At 36.2% G+C, this 15,383-nt stretch overlaps 1 protein-coding gene across 1 annotated transcript in view; it reads left to right on the forward strand.

Moving 5' to 3' along the window:
- The window catches only part of CLIC4 (chloride intracellular channel 4), a 72,513-nt gene that overhangs the window by 39,821 nt on the left and 17,309 nt on the right, over window positions 1–15,383 (forward strand). Inside the window, exon 3 of the mRNA XM_061148231.1 lies at window positions 9,892–10,017. Coding sequence (XP_061004214.1) covers window positions 9,892–10,017 — 126 coding nt within the window. The remainder of the gene's footprint in view (window positions 1–9,891; window positions 10,018–15,383) is intronic.

The following is a 15,383-nucleotide window of genomic DNA, read 5'->3' on the forward strand; positions in this document are numbered from 1 at the left end:
ACTCTGTGTTTTTAAGAACTTATTGTATGTTTACCCTATATTTCAAGAGCAGCACCAGGAGCTATTTTAGTGTAGATGCAGTGACATCTTTCATGTTACAGGATGAGCATGGAACTATGAAGGACTTTCTAAGCAGATGACTTCTCATGTGCTAGTAAACACATGGCCTATGTATCTGGATTTTTAAAGCCAAGCATGGAATTTTAGGAGGCTGATTACTGCTGTGGTCTTTCTCATTTCATCTACTTTTCAGGGAATAATAGGAGTTTTCTATAATACGATTTTGACCATATTTGGTTAAATGCAATTATAGAGTAAGAGCAATTATCTTGCTCTATGGCCCTGTGATTGTTCTTGCTAGTTGAAGGATGTTTCTAATTTTCTCTCCATAGACCAAAGTGGAGAGGGCTGTGAAGAGCCCTGATAAGCAGTAAGCTGTTTTCCTCAGGAACTTCTGTTGTCCCCTAGCAAACAGATCCGAGGCGAAGAACATTCATACTTTTTTTTTAAAAAGGTTTAAGCCAAGGGTTGAGAGCATTTATACCAACAGATAGTTTAGGATGTGGCAGTGGAAATATATTCCTCTTGACACAAACGCCATGACATGCGTTGCTGTTTATTTTGTGAGCATGTCAATCATGGACAGTGTCCAAGGCTGTCACTTGTGGGTAGCAGAATTCACGTGCATTCTTCTTCTGGGCGTCACAAGGTGAGAGTTATTTGACAGCTGTAATCCCATGCTCTGTTCTTGGTTATCATTCTCTGGGACCTTAAAATTTTTTTTTTTTGCTTCACTTAATTAGATTTTGAGGACTTAAAATGTCTTTATTGCAAATAAGTCATAAAGTCTTCTAGGAACCCCTTTGGTTATATATATGAGCGTAGAAGTAAGCCTTGGAAATTGTAAGAATTAAAACTACAGGTTCATTTGAAGAAAAACCTGGCTATATTGGACAGGACTGTTGTAAGAATGAAATAATTTATAGTTACCCTTCTATTACTGTTTTTTTCCTACACGCATTCACAAAGGGAGTTTCCCAATATAACTCCTAAAAATAGACCATGCTGCTAAGCACACACCCTTAGTGTGTCTTAAAATACATGGATTCCTCCTATTCCATTTTTGGCTTGGAGTAAGTGAGTTGACTGCCATGCTTTGAAAAAAGCCTTTTTTGAACAGCTCAATAACAGTGCTTGATTGTGGTACATACCAGTAATAGCACAAAAAACGATGGGAATCTGGTTCAGAAAAGGAAGTGAACTTGTAACAGCCGTTTCTAACTCATCTGTTTCACTTTTCACTTAAAAACTTTTTAAGACATTATTCCTGGAAGTTGATTGATATTTGAGGGCTTGTATATGTAATGTACCCTACATGTAAAAAGTGACACAGAAGTGGGATGAAAGATTCAGGGTTTTCTCACAGAAAATCTACTACTCTAGATATATGTTTATTTCCTAGAGCTTTGTGTTAAATAAACAGCACTGACTATTAGAGCCTATATTCTTTAGCTTTCTTTAAAAATCTTAGGTCTACTGTATATATTAAAAAATAAAAAACCTTCTTAAGATCAATTAAAAGTATACAGCTAGTAAATGGTAATGAGTCCCCTTCATTCCCAACCTTGGTCATCAAGTTCCCCTTCACAGAGATAATTGAACTTAGGTTTGGTGTTTATCATTCTTCCAGATCTTTTCTATGAGTTTCACCCTTATATGGGCTTCCCAGGTGACTCAGTGGTAAAGAGTCTGCCTGCCAAGTAGGAGACATGGTTTTGATCCCTGGATTGGGAAGATCCCCTGGAGAAGGAAATGGCAACCTACTCCAGTAGGAGCCTGGTGGGCTACAGTCCATGGGGTCGCTAAAGAGTTGGACACGAGTGAGCAACAACACCACCCTTAATATGTAGTCTTAACTAAGATTTCAAAGAGAAGGTACCTCAAGAAAGTAAACATTGGCTCAAAAAAAAAAAAAAAATGTAAATAGAATAAAGTTGTCACAGAAGAATAAAACATCATGTAGTAAAAAGTACCTTTCATAATATTTAAAACTTTAAATGTGACTGTTTTTAGAAAGCTGTGGGGGAGAAAAGATTTGGTGCCCACAGTGGTTGTTTTCCTGCTTTTTCTGATAATTGCCTAATTTCTTGGTGAAAGGTACTGATCCCAGAACAAGCTGGTGGAGAGCAATAGAGCTCTACTGAGAGCTTTTTAGAAGCCCACTCTCTGCTCTCAAAAAATTATTGTTACCTGACATTTCATCCATAAGAACAAGCCAGTTTCTAGTTCTGGCACTGTATGACAGGTTCTCTTTGCAGCTCAGTTGGTGTTAATGACTATGCTGGAGGTATTCATGTGCCCCTGTGAGACTTGGAGCAACCTCCCGTTGCTTGCCTGCCAGCGCTGCCTTAATACTCTTGTGGGAGTAATTTCTAAACCTAATTTTTGGTTTATGCTGCAATCATATTACAGAACTTTTAGATTAAGAAAAAGTTTGTAGGCTTTAGGAGGAATTTAAGTTTTTATCAACTGCCATTTGAACAAAAGCTTCAGGCAAATGTAAGTGAAAATAATAAAATGTGGGGCACATTTCAAGATGTTATCACATCATCAAAAGGGGGGCAGCCATGGCATAGTAGAAAATGCGAGGGGCAGAGGCCTGGATCTGTGCAGAGAGAGCCTGTCCCTGGTTTCCCTGGGACCTCGGGCAAGCTACCTTATCTTCTTGGAGGTCAGTTACCTCATTTTTAATCTCAGGAAGGAGGAAGGGGAAAATAAACTGGCGTTTCTTCAGTGTCTGTTACATGTTAAATATCTTCACCATACTTATTAGAAACTACTCATATCAAACCATGTTCAGACCTTTCATTGAATAGAATTATTTTATCACACTGGTGTTATAGGGCCTTTCTGGCTAACAGGTTCATGGCAGTGATCAAGATCTTTATTTAAAGACTTCCACTACCTTCACTGTGTTCAGAAGTTCCTAAATCAGAGGTCAGCATCATCAGAGGACAAATAAGCCTGAGAGGTAGGCTGGGGTAAGAGAAAGAAGAAAGCATGAGAACAGTAATGAGAGACAGTCACACTGACTGGGATGTAGTTGAGTGTGGCCATATAGTTGTTAGGGTAAACTCCTCTGGTTTGGGGAACTGAGAGTAGAAATGATAACTTTAAGAAATTAGTTTTTTACTTTAAAAGCAGTGTTATATTACTAGTGCATAAAATTCCTCCTCCATGATATTCTCAGAGAAATTAAGTAAATTGGAGAAGACCACCTTAAAAGTCTGAGCAGCATTTGTTTTCATTTTCCATTCCTATCTTAAACATTGAAACTCTCATCCTTTGAGGTGTCTAATTTCCTTCTGCTTTAGAAGTCTGCACACCATTTGTAACATTGTGTGAATCAGACCCACAGTAAGTTGCCATTGTCATGGCATAAAGTTTGGAAGATTACTATGATAGTTTAAAACAATTTTGAAGTAATTTAAAATGTTACAATGGAACTATGAAAATGATAGCTCTATATCTTAAAAAGACTTATAAACTCAGAACTAAATCTGATTTCCAAGTATATTTTTGAGGTAATTTGCTTTCATTATCACTTTCATTATCTCTGTGGTTCCACCCTTCTGAGTCATTAGCAAGTAGAGAGATCAGTTTGAGTTCCAGGTATGTCTTTAGTAAACAGCAGCTTGAATAACATGTACAGAGAGACTAAGTGGAGTGGAACAGTCCAGCCTTTTAGAGAAATCATTCATTTCCTGCTGCTGGTCAGGCAGGAAAGTACAGACTCTGTCCTTTCCCTTCGTGAAGTTGACTTGGGCTGCATGAAGCCCTTGTTAGAATGGTCCTACAATTGAAGATACATGTCTCATGAATGCATTCTGAATCACATGTATACTTTCGGTATGTGTGTGTGAGAGACAGACAGGGAGAATTTCATTGCCATGTGTCTTTATGTTCTTTTTCAAGATAATTTCAAAGATGGAAATCCTGTTGAGGCCACTAAGAGCTGAATTAGAAAATTGGATTGTAAATGAAAGGTTTTTTAAACCTGTTACCAGTGTGTGTTCTGAGTGCTCGGTCACTTGAGTCATGTCCAACTCATGTCCAGACCCCATGGACTGTAGCCCTCCAGGCTGCCTCTGTTCTTGGGATTCTCCAGGCAGGAATAGTAGAGTGGATTGCCATTCCCTCCCCCAGGGGATCTTCTCCACCCAGGGATTGAACCTGGTGTCTCCTGCATTGTAAGTGGATTCTTTACTGCTGAGCCACGGAAAAGCCCTGTTATCAGTATACATTCTGCTTATAAACTATAAATCTGTTAAGAATTATTAAAGTTGTATTTGATACCTTTTCATAGATGTTATTTTGTTTTAAAATGATTGTTCCACAAATTGACTTTCAAGTAGACAGAGATCAGCAGTATACCACATTTGATCACAATAAATAAAATCCTTTAACTGGTTGAACTGGGACACATAGGCAGATGCTTAGTAATGAGATCTTGGTGTGTGTGGTTTGATGTCCACAACAATTCAGTCATTCAGTTAATGATTTAGTATTAGTCAGAATATAGCAAATCTAGTGAAGAATAATTAATAAGAGTAAAGTGATCTGAAACAAAAGATTTGTGTTGTTACTTTTTTTTTTTTTGCTTATTTGCCATATACTATGTCTAGCATTCTCTTGAGTTATGTGAATTAATTTTATGTCTGAAAAATCAACACCTTTAAAGTTTTAAAAGGAAACTCAATTAACAAATAAGTCTACATCCTTAGTATTTTTTTCTATTTAGTGAGTCGACTAGTTACATTTGGTCATTTTTAAGAACCAGCTCCAGTCTCCTGTGGCTGTGCTATACTCATTTTTACCAAGCAGCTGGAACTGAGCCACCAGCCCAAGGGCCTCCAATTGTTTGTGCTGAATTAAATTTTAATTGAAGTTAACCCACTTAAGTTGCTTAAAGTATTAGCTTCTATAAGGTGCCTCCTTTTCATTCCTTCTTTCTCTTTCTGTTTTTTTTTTTGTTTGTTTGTTTTAGTTTTTTCTCTTTATATATTTCCTTTTTTTCATTTGGAAACAAAAGAGGCAATAACAAAATAATTCTTTTTCATCTAAATAGAAGACTACTATAAAAAAAGACTTACTCTGATGAGTAACTGTGAAAATAAATAGCCTCCAAAACATTCATGCTCTCATATCAAGGCATGAATTCTATGCACTTTACTTTCCTAGATATCTGTTAAGGGAAACATTTGAATGAATTGCTGAATACTTATTGAAGGCCTTTTATGAAATAAACCAAAGATGTCCTGAAAATTTTAGCCATTACCTGTTCAGTTTTATTTTTCTCATGTTGCAGTTCTTGAAACATCAAGTTTTGGTGAAGTATCTGTAAAAACGAGCCTTTGTGGGTCAAACAAAACATGAGACCTTAGAGTGCCCAGTGAGGACTCGAAGGTGAAGAATCTTAGATTCTATCTGGTTGCTGACTTGATAATAGCTTCTAAGTGAGTCACTTCAGTGCTTACAACTTGTCCATTTGAAATCTGCTAATCTGTTTAGAGGCATTAAAGTTTTTTCTCAAATCTACTTTCACTTGGAGCAAGGACCTAACATGATTGTCCTTCATCTTAACAGTTAATCCTGGAAAATAGTTTCATCACCTTAAAAAAAAATCTACATAGCCTTTCAGCAGAAACAAGAAGGATTATTCACTAGTTGTGCATAGTTTCACTTTACTTACACACTTCTATGTTAATCAAATTTCTTAGTACCAGCTAATGCTAAATAACCATCAGACTCAAACAGAATTTTGAACCATCAGATTCAGAGTTTAAAATTGCCACTTTCATGAACACTTGTATAAAGTTCAATTCACTTTCATACCCATCATTTAATTTGATCTTTATAGACAAATCAAGTCTTATATCCATAATACAAATGAGGAAATCTAGGCCCAGAGAGGATGTGATTTATTTAGTCACATAGCTGATGAATAGCAGAACTGTTCAATTTGGGACTTTAACCAGGTTCTTTTTATTTGGTTTTTTGGTTCTTTCTTCTCTACCATGCTAACTTTATCCCTCCTCTAACAAATATTTTTGTTTGGAAACCTTGAAAATTGTCGTAATTTATTGTAGAAGTAGTAACTGCTATTTATTTTGCCACCCTACCTTATGGATTATTTTATAGCATTGATTTCCTTCTTCTCCTTTACCTAACTCTGCCCTGTTCATGAAAAAATGATTACCTTATACTTAAGCATTAATGGACTCTTCGTTAGTCATAAGAATGTTAGTGGATATGTTTTATAACTTTGAAGTGAGAAAAGTGTCTTCCGGGTGACCACAATTTGTGTGTGACAGATTAAAGGATGTTCTTATTCATCACTGGCATTGATGGAAGATTTGTGTATTTTCTTTCTCGTGTATTTTATACAGTTTTATTAGCCCTCCTTGCAGTGATGAGTTACTATTGTTCTTTCTTACCTTTGTACTACTTTCTTAAAACTTTTTTAAGTGTTAGGAGTTGGAAATAAATATATAAACCCTAAATTGTTAGGGTTTCTGGACTCTTGATTTTGTGTATGGTCTTTCTGAGTTGAGGAGGAAATAAATTATAAATGGGAACAAATGTGATTCTGAGTGAGAATATGAATGGGTGACTTGAAGACTAGAGATGACTACCGTCTTGGACATGCTGGACCCTTTAGTGATCAAAGAACAGATGGTTAAGATGAGTAAAAAGGAATAACAAAAAGAAACCAGTGGCAATTCCCTGGTGGTCCAGTGGTTAGGGCTGCTGTGTGCCCATGCCCAGGTTCAGTCCCTGGTCAGAGGACCTAATATTCTGCAAACCATGCAGTACAGCCAAAAACAAAAAAAGAAACCAGTGAAATGAAAAAGAACAATTCTAATTTGGAGTTGAATACTTATATAAAAGTTACTGGAACCCTCTAGTCATACCTCACTATTTAACTCACTTTCCATGTATTCCGATTATTTTGTGCTCAACTTTACCTTGTCCAACCAAAGAATGCTCAGTAAAAGAATAAGAGTTGAAAATCAGATCAGATTTTGACTTTTAAAAGTTCTCTTCTGGAATTTAGGTTATTGCAGAAGTCGATAAATAGTGTTACTTTTTGTTTGGCGTGGGATGGAGATATGCTGTAGAACATGAGTAGAGGGGGCCCTGAGTTAGAACATCTGAGCTGTTGGGATAATTCCTAAGTCCTTGTATATTTGATTGGAATGTAATAGTAGATGAGGCACTCTCCAGACCTAGACTGAGAGAGAGTTAACGTGGTGTGGGTGGGGTAAGGGGAGGTAAAGAAAGAGAGAGAGAGAATTGATGTGAATTAGCCCAGGGGAAATTGATAAGCTGGACTGAGTATAGATTTTAGGGTATACTCTATTTTAAAAATTCTTTTTAATGACAAAATATTTTCCCTTCATGATACACTTAAAGATGTCCTTTATTTTATTCAAATTGTGTGCATTTGTGGTAAGGAGGGAAGGAAGGAAGGTCTGTACTAGGGGAAAAGTTCTTTGAAGCAATGCGTTAATTTTTTTAAGTTTTTAATGTTCATCTTAATTATGAGAGTTCTCAAACATATACAAAAATGAATCAACTTCCTCATAACTTCAGTTCTATTAACAAGGTTTTGCTTCCGTTTGCTTTGTCCCCCCCTTTTTTTTCTTCCCTGAAATATTTCAAAGCGCACCCCAGGAATACTGTCATTTCATCTCTATTTATTTCATTGTATATCTCCAAACAATAATGACATTTCTTTACCTAACCACAATGCCATTATAATATCTAGTTCCCAGTGTATAATCCAGTTTCCCTGTTGTTTAGTCACTCAGTCATGTCCGACTCTTTTGCAACGCCATGGACTGTAGCCCCCAGTCACCTCTGTCCATGGAATTTTCCAGGCAAGAATACTGGAGTGGGTTGTCATTTCCTCCTCCAGGGGATCTTCCTTGAGACCCAGGGACCAAACCCACAGCTCCTACCATATCTCCTGCATTACAGGTGGATTCTTTACCGCTGAGCCACTGGAGAGGTTCCCCGCCCCAGTTTCCTTAGTTGTCTCCAAAATATTTTCTCTTTCACTGGTTTGTTCAAATTAGGATTCAAACAAATTAAACTCATATTTGGTTGTTATGTCTCATAAATTTTTCTTAATCTATAATAATCCCTTCTAACTCCCACTTGTGGCTTTTTGTCCTTCTGTCATTGACTGGTGAAAATCCAATTAGTTGAACTGTAGATTGCCCCAGATTCTAGATTTGGCTGACTGCTTCCTTGTGGTATCACTTAAGTTTGTCCTGTAATGCCTCATGTTTCCTATAAATGAAATTTTTGGTCACAGGACCCCTTTATTCTTTTAAATTACTGAAGACCTCAAAGAGCTTTCAGTTAATATTGATTTTACTATATTAGAAATTAAAGCGAGGAATAAAATTTAAAATTCCTATTAAAGTTAGAAATTTAAAATAATTATTTACTAATTCATATAAGTAGAATAATCATGAACTCATTGTCATCACAGTTTTTAATTAAAAATAACTTTATTCTCCAAAATTAGTGAGAAGAGTGGCATTGTTTTATATTTTTGTACATATCTAATGACTGCCTTAATAGAAGACAGATTCTTATATCTGCTTCTGTATTTGTTACTTTGTGATATCACCAAGTAACCTGTGGAAAACTCCACTATACAACGTGAGAGTGAAAAAGCTACATGATGTCTTTGTATTATTGGAGTGGTTTTGACCTCATGGACTGTCTGATGAAAAAGTGAAAGTTGCTCAGTCGTGTCCGACTCTTTGTGACCCTATGGGCTACACAGTCCATGGAATTCTCCAGGCCAGAACACTGAAGTGGGCAGCCATTCCCACTCCAGGGGACCCTGGTTCCCTAGATCACAGACTGAGAGACAGCTGCCCTAGGAGGCTTGACTGGTAAGAATGCTTTTAGGTGGTGATGTGTGCTTCATGTTTTATCATTAGGATGCACACCATATCTGGTCACGCATGTTGGGCTTAGTTGAGGCATTTTGCTTTTTAATAGGGCAACATACCAGTTTTGCCATTTTTATTAGTGTTCTGTGTATTTTCAGTTTTTCCTAATAGGAGGAGAATGTCTTCATTCTTTAATTTTGAATTTCTTTGATAATTGGGTTTGTGGACATTTTTCCATATGTTCACTTATCTGTTGCTTATCAATTTATTTTGACCCATACCTATTAGAATTTTTGAATTTGGACAAAGTCCTTCTTATTACTGTCATATTTTTCCATTCTGTGTTGCCTTTTATCTTTGTTTATGCTCTCTTTTATATATTAAAGTATTTTGATACTAGTCAAATCTTTTGATTTTTTTCCATCAAGTCTGGACTTGGAAAATGGAAAGGAAGTAACACCTGAATTTGAAATGTTATGGAAAAGGATTGTGGGAATCAGCCACTCCTCTCCCTTATTTAAAAAATAAAAGGCCTAGAGAAGTTATAGTTTGTCCATCTTTATACAGTAAGTTGATGCCAGGGTCTAGACTAGAGACTGACTTTCCCAAGTCGTCTTCCCCTCATTCTATCTCCATTTCTAATAAGTACCTCAGTTAAATTTGAAACATGAATGAAGGACTTTGTAATTAAAATCAAAGATTTAAAATTTTCTTATCATAAATTATATGCTTTGTGGAGGTTTGCCTCTTACTAGAGTACTGTTGCAGCTATTATACTTAGTGGGAAAAGTATGTTTTTTCTTATTCATTTCTATATACTTCAAAATTTAGAATCACTCTGAGAATGTGAAGTATTGTTGCCTTCTTTAGTTAGAGTTAAAAATGACCTGATGTTGACCACTGTTTTGCCTAACAGGAAGCCTGCAGACCTGCAGAACTTGGCTCCGGGGACCCACCCACCATTTATAACTTTCAACAATGAGGTCAAAACGGATGTAAATAAGATTGAAGAATTTCTTGAAGAAGTCTTATGCCCCCCCAAGTGAGTATCCAAGAAAATATGCCTGGAAATAGTGCTGTCTTTTTAAATCTTTGTCTTATCCGGCCCTTAGGGATATTTCTATTCATTGTACTTAAGTTAAATTGTCACAGAATTAAGTTGGAATTACTAGGACTTCTCTTCATTCATTATAATGCTACACAGATGTCAGAATTGGCTGCTGGCTAGGCCAGTGAGCCATACTAAGAAAGGTAGGAATCGGGTTAAGCTGGAGAATACATGGTGTTTGGGATATGTGAGACAGGTCAGGAAAGACTGATTATTTGAGGTGCCAAAATGAGAGTGAAATTTAAGGATAAGAAGAGATGGGGAAAGACCTACTCACATTGAACCCAGCCAGAATGTCTAAGCAGGAGTGTGGTACAGGTTGCTGGGAGATTTCCTATCAGGCCATTTTAAAGGTAATTTTCTGAAGCTACTACCCAAGGGCATTAACTTTTTAGACTGTGTCCCTGGGATTCCATTTTTATGTATATATTTCTTAGAGGTGTTCTAGATCCCCTGGTCCTGCATATTAGCCCACGTGGTAAATGATTTTAAAATACTCAACTATTGCCTATAATGTGAGATGTAGTTGAGAAATAAATGTACTGTAATGACAGTTACTTAAATTGCAACAATGCAGGTTTGCATCATAATGTAGTCTTGGCATAGATTCAAAGCCTTTTAGGCTTTTCCAGTTTCATTATCCTGAAAACCAGGTTTCTTTTTTTTTGGGCCCAAGGTTTTTCTTGTTAGTTGTCCTTACTCTCCACACATAGAGATAAATTTCCCTGGAATGAGATTATTGAGTTAGAGAGTTATAAAATAATAGTTACTCAGTATTCATTCCTTCATTCACTGGTTTATTCTGCAAACAGTTACTGGGCAACAAAGCTCTATGGATACAATATGAGATAGTTCCTGCTCTCTAGAGGTGCAGTTGAATAAGGACAGATAGTGGTGCTATGGGAAGGTGAGTGGAATCAGGAAAGGCTTTAGAGAAAGAGATAATATTTGAATTAAGCTATAATTGAAAAAAAAGATTGGCATTCCACAGGTGAGTGCAAAGATGACAGACGTTCTAAGCAGAAAAATAATTTTGAATAAACTGTTTCTTTGGAGGACCTGAGGATGTGACTGCAGCATAGCGTGCAGGGTTGAAGATGGTAGGCAAGAAGGCCGCCAGGAGGTACATGAATAATGACACCCCTGTCTGCAACTAGTTCATCTTCAGTTAGGAACAGAATTACCCTCTTATTCAGCAATCTTACACTAAGCTTAAAATTTCATTTTCTTAATCCTATATTCTAAAGTTTATCCTCTGCTTTCCTGTCTTTCTGAGAACCTCAAACTTCTTTTATCTCTGTTTTCCAAGAGTCCTAACCTACCTTCCATCCCTAGTAAAGTTTCTGTAGACCAATATCTATAAAACTATGTTTGACTTTTCCTCCAGAACATGTATATAGTTAGAATACTGATAAACTGAAACTAAGATCTTTATAAAATAGAAACTGAAGATTTATATACATCAGTAATGAACTATTATGAACATTCATTCAAATAACTGTTGAGAGAAAATGGAACCTGCCAGACCTCTTTTTATTCTTTTTATGTATGTATATATATATATATGTATGTATGTATATCTTACCCTTTTCATTTTTAAAGTCAGTCAGCTGTGAGGAAAGTTCCATATTTGCTAGTTTATCCTCAGATGCTAGTGAAAGTAGTCTTTCTCTCATAACTGTAGATTATTGTATCAACACTAAATTATAAATAGAGAAACAGTTTGAATGACATTCATTCTCTGGGAGGGAAACTGTATGTTGTTTCAAATCATAGTCTGAAAAGTTTCTTGTGTAAATCCTTCCAAGGATATTTACGTTTTTGAAGTCAGTATGCTGATAACATTATATACCGTTTCAGTAAAATGGGGGTATTTCTACATATTCTCTCCTAAACTTATTCAACAATATCAGCAATAACAATAACAAATTTCATTATTCTTATTTTTTCTAAGAGGGAATACATATTAAGTAATAATATTAAAGTTATTAATGAATAATAATAGCTTCATAATAAATATTAATGGAGCTAATATTAAAATATTCTAATTTTTTGGCATCCAGGACTCTCTAAGACATCATAGCATTTTTAATTTGATTTGGACTTTGAAAATAAACATTTTCACTTTTTTTTTGGCCACATTTTGTGGCTTGTGGGATTTTAATTCCCCAATCAGGGAATGAATCTGGGTGCTCAGCAGTGAGAGCAGAGTCCTAACCACTGGACCACCAGGGAATTTCTTCACTTTGTTTTTTATATATAGAAAATTTAGCTTCATTTCGTTTGGGCATATTTAAAGAGATACTCTAAGCAGAGATGATCTTTTTGTTTAAATAATTTAATTTAAAACTTTGGAGATCTTTCTGTTTTAAAGGGTTCTTAATCTGCTAAATTCTCTCTGTGGTTAATTTTCCTTGTTTTTATGTTGATGTTTCTGATGGCTCAGATGGTTAAAGAATCTGCCTGCAATTTGGGAGACCTGGGTTCAACCCCTGGGTAGGGACGATCCCCTGGAGCAGGGAATGGCAACCCACTCCAGTATTCTTGCCTGGAGAATCCCATGGACAGAGGAGACTGTCAGGCTACAGTCTATGGGGTTGCAAAGAGTCGGACACAACTGACTGACTATCAACTTTGACTTTATATTCTGAAGAGAGTTTCTAAATAAAGTTTAAAATTTTACTTTAAATAGAAGGGAGTATTTTTTTATGTTACCAATGCCTCTGCTGTTATTAACATTCAAGTGCTAATTATGTGCCATGCACTGTCCATTGTGGAGTATTTTGTGGAGTATCTCAATCCTCTCCAAGACTTTATGGAAAAACTGAAGATGAGTAATCAAAATAATTTGTCCAAGGTTTCACAGTTAATGGTGGCAGAGTTGGCATGTGCATACTGCATGCTAAGTCGCTTCAGTTGTGTCCGACTTTGTGCGACCCCATGGACTGTAGCCTGCCAGACTCCTTTGTCCATGGAAATTCTCCAGGCAAGAATACTAGAGTGGGTTGCTGTCCCTTCTCCAGGGGATCTTGCCAACCCAGGGAGTGAACCTGCTTCTCTTGTGTCTCCTGCATTGACAGGAGGGTTCTTTACCACTAGCGCCACCTGGGCAGAGTTGGCATACTTACTTTCAAAGCTAGATCTTTTTGCCTTCAAAAACCTATGTTTCCTCTTACTTCTGTTTTTCATTTGGTTGAGTTTGACTTTTGTTAAAGGTAAACTGTGAGTCTTTAATTGGAATTGTGCTTTAGTGAGTATAAAATTGAAGGGTAGCTCAAGTTTAGAGGAAGGGTAGGATAGAAAGCAAAGGGAGTTTGTTTTACTGTGATGACCACGTGAGACTGAAAGTGGTTGTCCAACTTAATTTAGTGAATCCTTTTTAAAAAGTAGGGGAGGTTTAATTTCTGATGAGTTTTTGTTTATATGCATGGGAGCAGCATGTTGGGATTGAGAGTACTTTGCCCTTAGTGGGTTCTGTAACCTGTAATGTGAAATACTGATCAAACAGCATGTTCTCTGTCACACAGACTTGCTTTTAGAGGATGAGAGAGAGAGAAGGAAGTGGGATCATCACATGCATTCTTTTCCCTTTCCTCTGTTCTAGGGCAGTCAGGGATCTGCCTTTTCTCTAGGATGAGGTCTTAGCTGATCCTATTCACACTGATTGTAAGCCTTGTTTCCAGGTAGGAGGAGGAGAAAAGGCAGAAGAGTTGTATAAGCTGGTGAACCAGAATCCAGCATTTTTTAACATGTTTTTGGCATTTGATGACTGAGAACAGAGGGGTTTTTATGTGAGCATTTCTAATTTAATCATGACAAATATAAGCTATTTTAGAGTTGTTTAGAATTTAGAGACTGATGAAAAGCTAAAATCAAGGAGCTTTTGCTAGTCTAAGTAACTATAGGTTTTAACGGAGAAGCTGTCTTCTCTTCTGGGGTATTTTTTTTTCAGTTTTCCCCTTGCTTGAAAGAAGGAACTACTTTGCCACCCCCCACCCCCACCCCCACCAAAAGCTTTTAAAAAACTTTGAAATTTGGATTTTTAACTGAAGCAGGCTTGTATACTTGGCCAACTTACTGATAAAAGGAGAGAAGGATAGAGGAAGATAGATAATTTTGGAGAAAAGTTCTATAAACTGTTGTTAAGCCTTTTTTCTTTCTTTTCTTTTTTTTTTTTTTTTTAAGAGAAATAACAATGAAACTTACAGGAATGAATTTACAGGAATAATTTAATAGCCTTGTATAACCACACTTTATTCTCACATTAACACAAGAAAGGAGAAAAGTCTGAGATCTTTCTTAAAGGATGCAATTATCCTTAGCTAGTCTACCATAAATACTAGTCAGTGATGTGATACAGGATGTAATAAAGGACTGATCGTAAAGTCTCAGTGCCCTGGATGTGCACTGAGATGTCTCAGTGCCCTGGATGTCTGTTCTGTGGTTGACACATAGCCTTTTATTAATCATTTACTTTTGTTTTGTTAAATGTTAAAGTAAATGTTCATAATAGTTGAAAAGTATTGCTTAATCAAGCAGTTTGCCAAAACTACTACTAATGAATTATTAAAATCCAGTGTTTGGGGGAAATGCAAAAAAGTTGACAACTGATTTTGGACCTAACGGTTTAGAATTTGATTTATCTTTTTGAACTTGATCTGTAATAAAAACAACAACACTGGACTTGGGGACAGGAGATGTGAGTTTGATGATACTTTTAATAAGTCCAATGATTTGGGGGTAACTATGTAAGTTTTCTGGAATATAATTTCCTCTTAGCAAATTGAGAGATTTAGGTTGAGTGGTCTCTTGTACCTATAGTATTGTGTGCATTAAATTAATAATACAAGTTTAATTGTTTGTCTTGGAGAAGAATAGGGCATGTTTTAGAGAACAGTAGTTTTTGTTTTTTTAAAGAGTTGTAATAGTATCTGTTTCCATGTAATAAAGGATACACTGATTGCAAGTCCTACATTTTTACCTGCTCATTAAAATAGGTCTCTGGTAAGTATGATTCTGTGTGTTCGTCTTTATAACCCCAGTACTTAGTACAACTTCTAACACATAGTAGATACCTAATTATTAGAATAAGTCAATATATGCATAAAATGAATATGTAAATAATCTATAATTCAAATCTACTTCCCTATAAGTTACTTTGAGAATTATAAAGTTTACTTCATTAGAAAAAGTAGGTACTCTTAAATATTGGTTGGGGAATAGAAGAATAAATTTGGAAACTTGGCTAGAGGAAGACATAGGTGTACTGAAGAGGCACTTTTGTTCCTTGCACTATATTT

The sequence above is a fragment of the Dama dama genome, chromosome 8 (genome assembly GCF_033118175.1).
Source record: "Dama dama isolate Ldn47 chromosome 8, ASM3311817v1, whole genome shotgun sequence".
Classification (NCBI taxonomy): domain Eukaryota; kingdom Metazoa; phylum Chordata; class Mammalia; order Artiodactyla; family Cervidae; genus Dama; species Dama dama.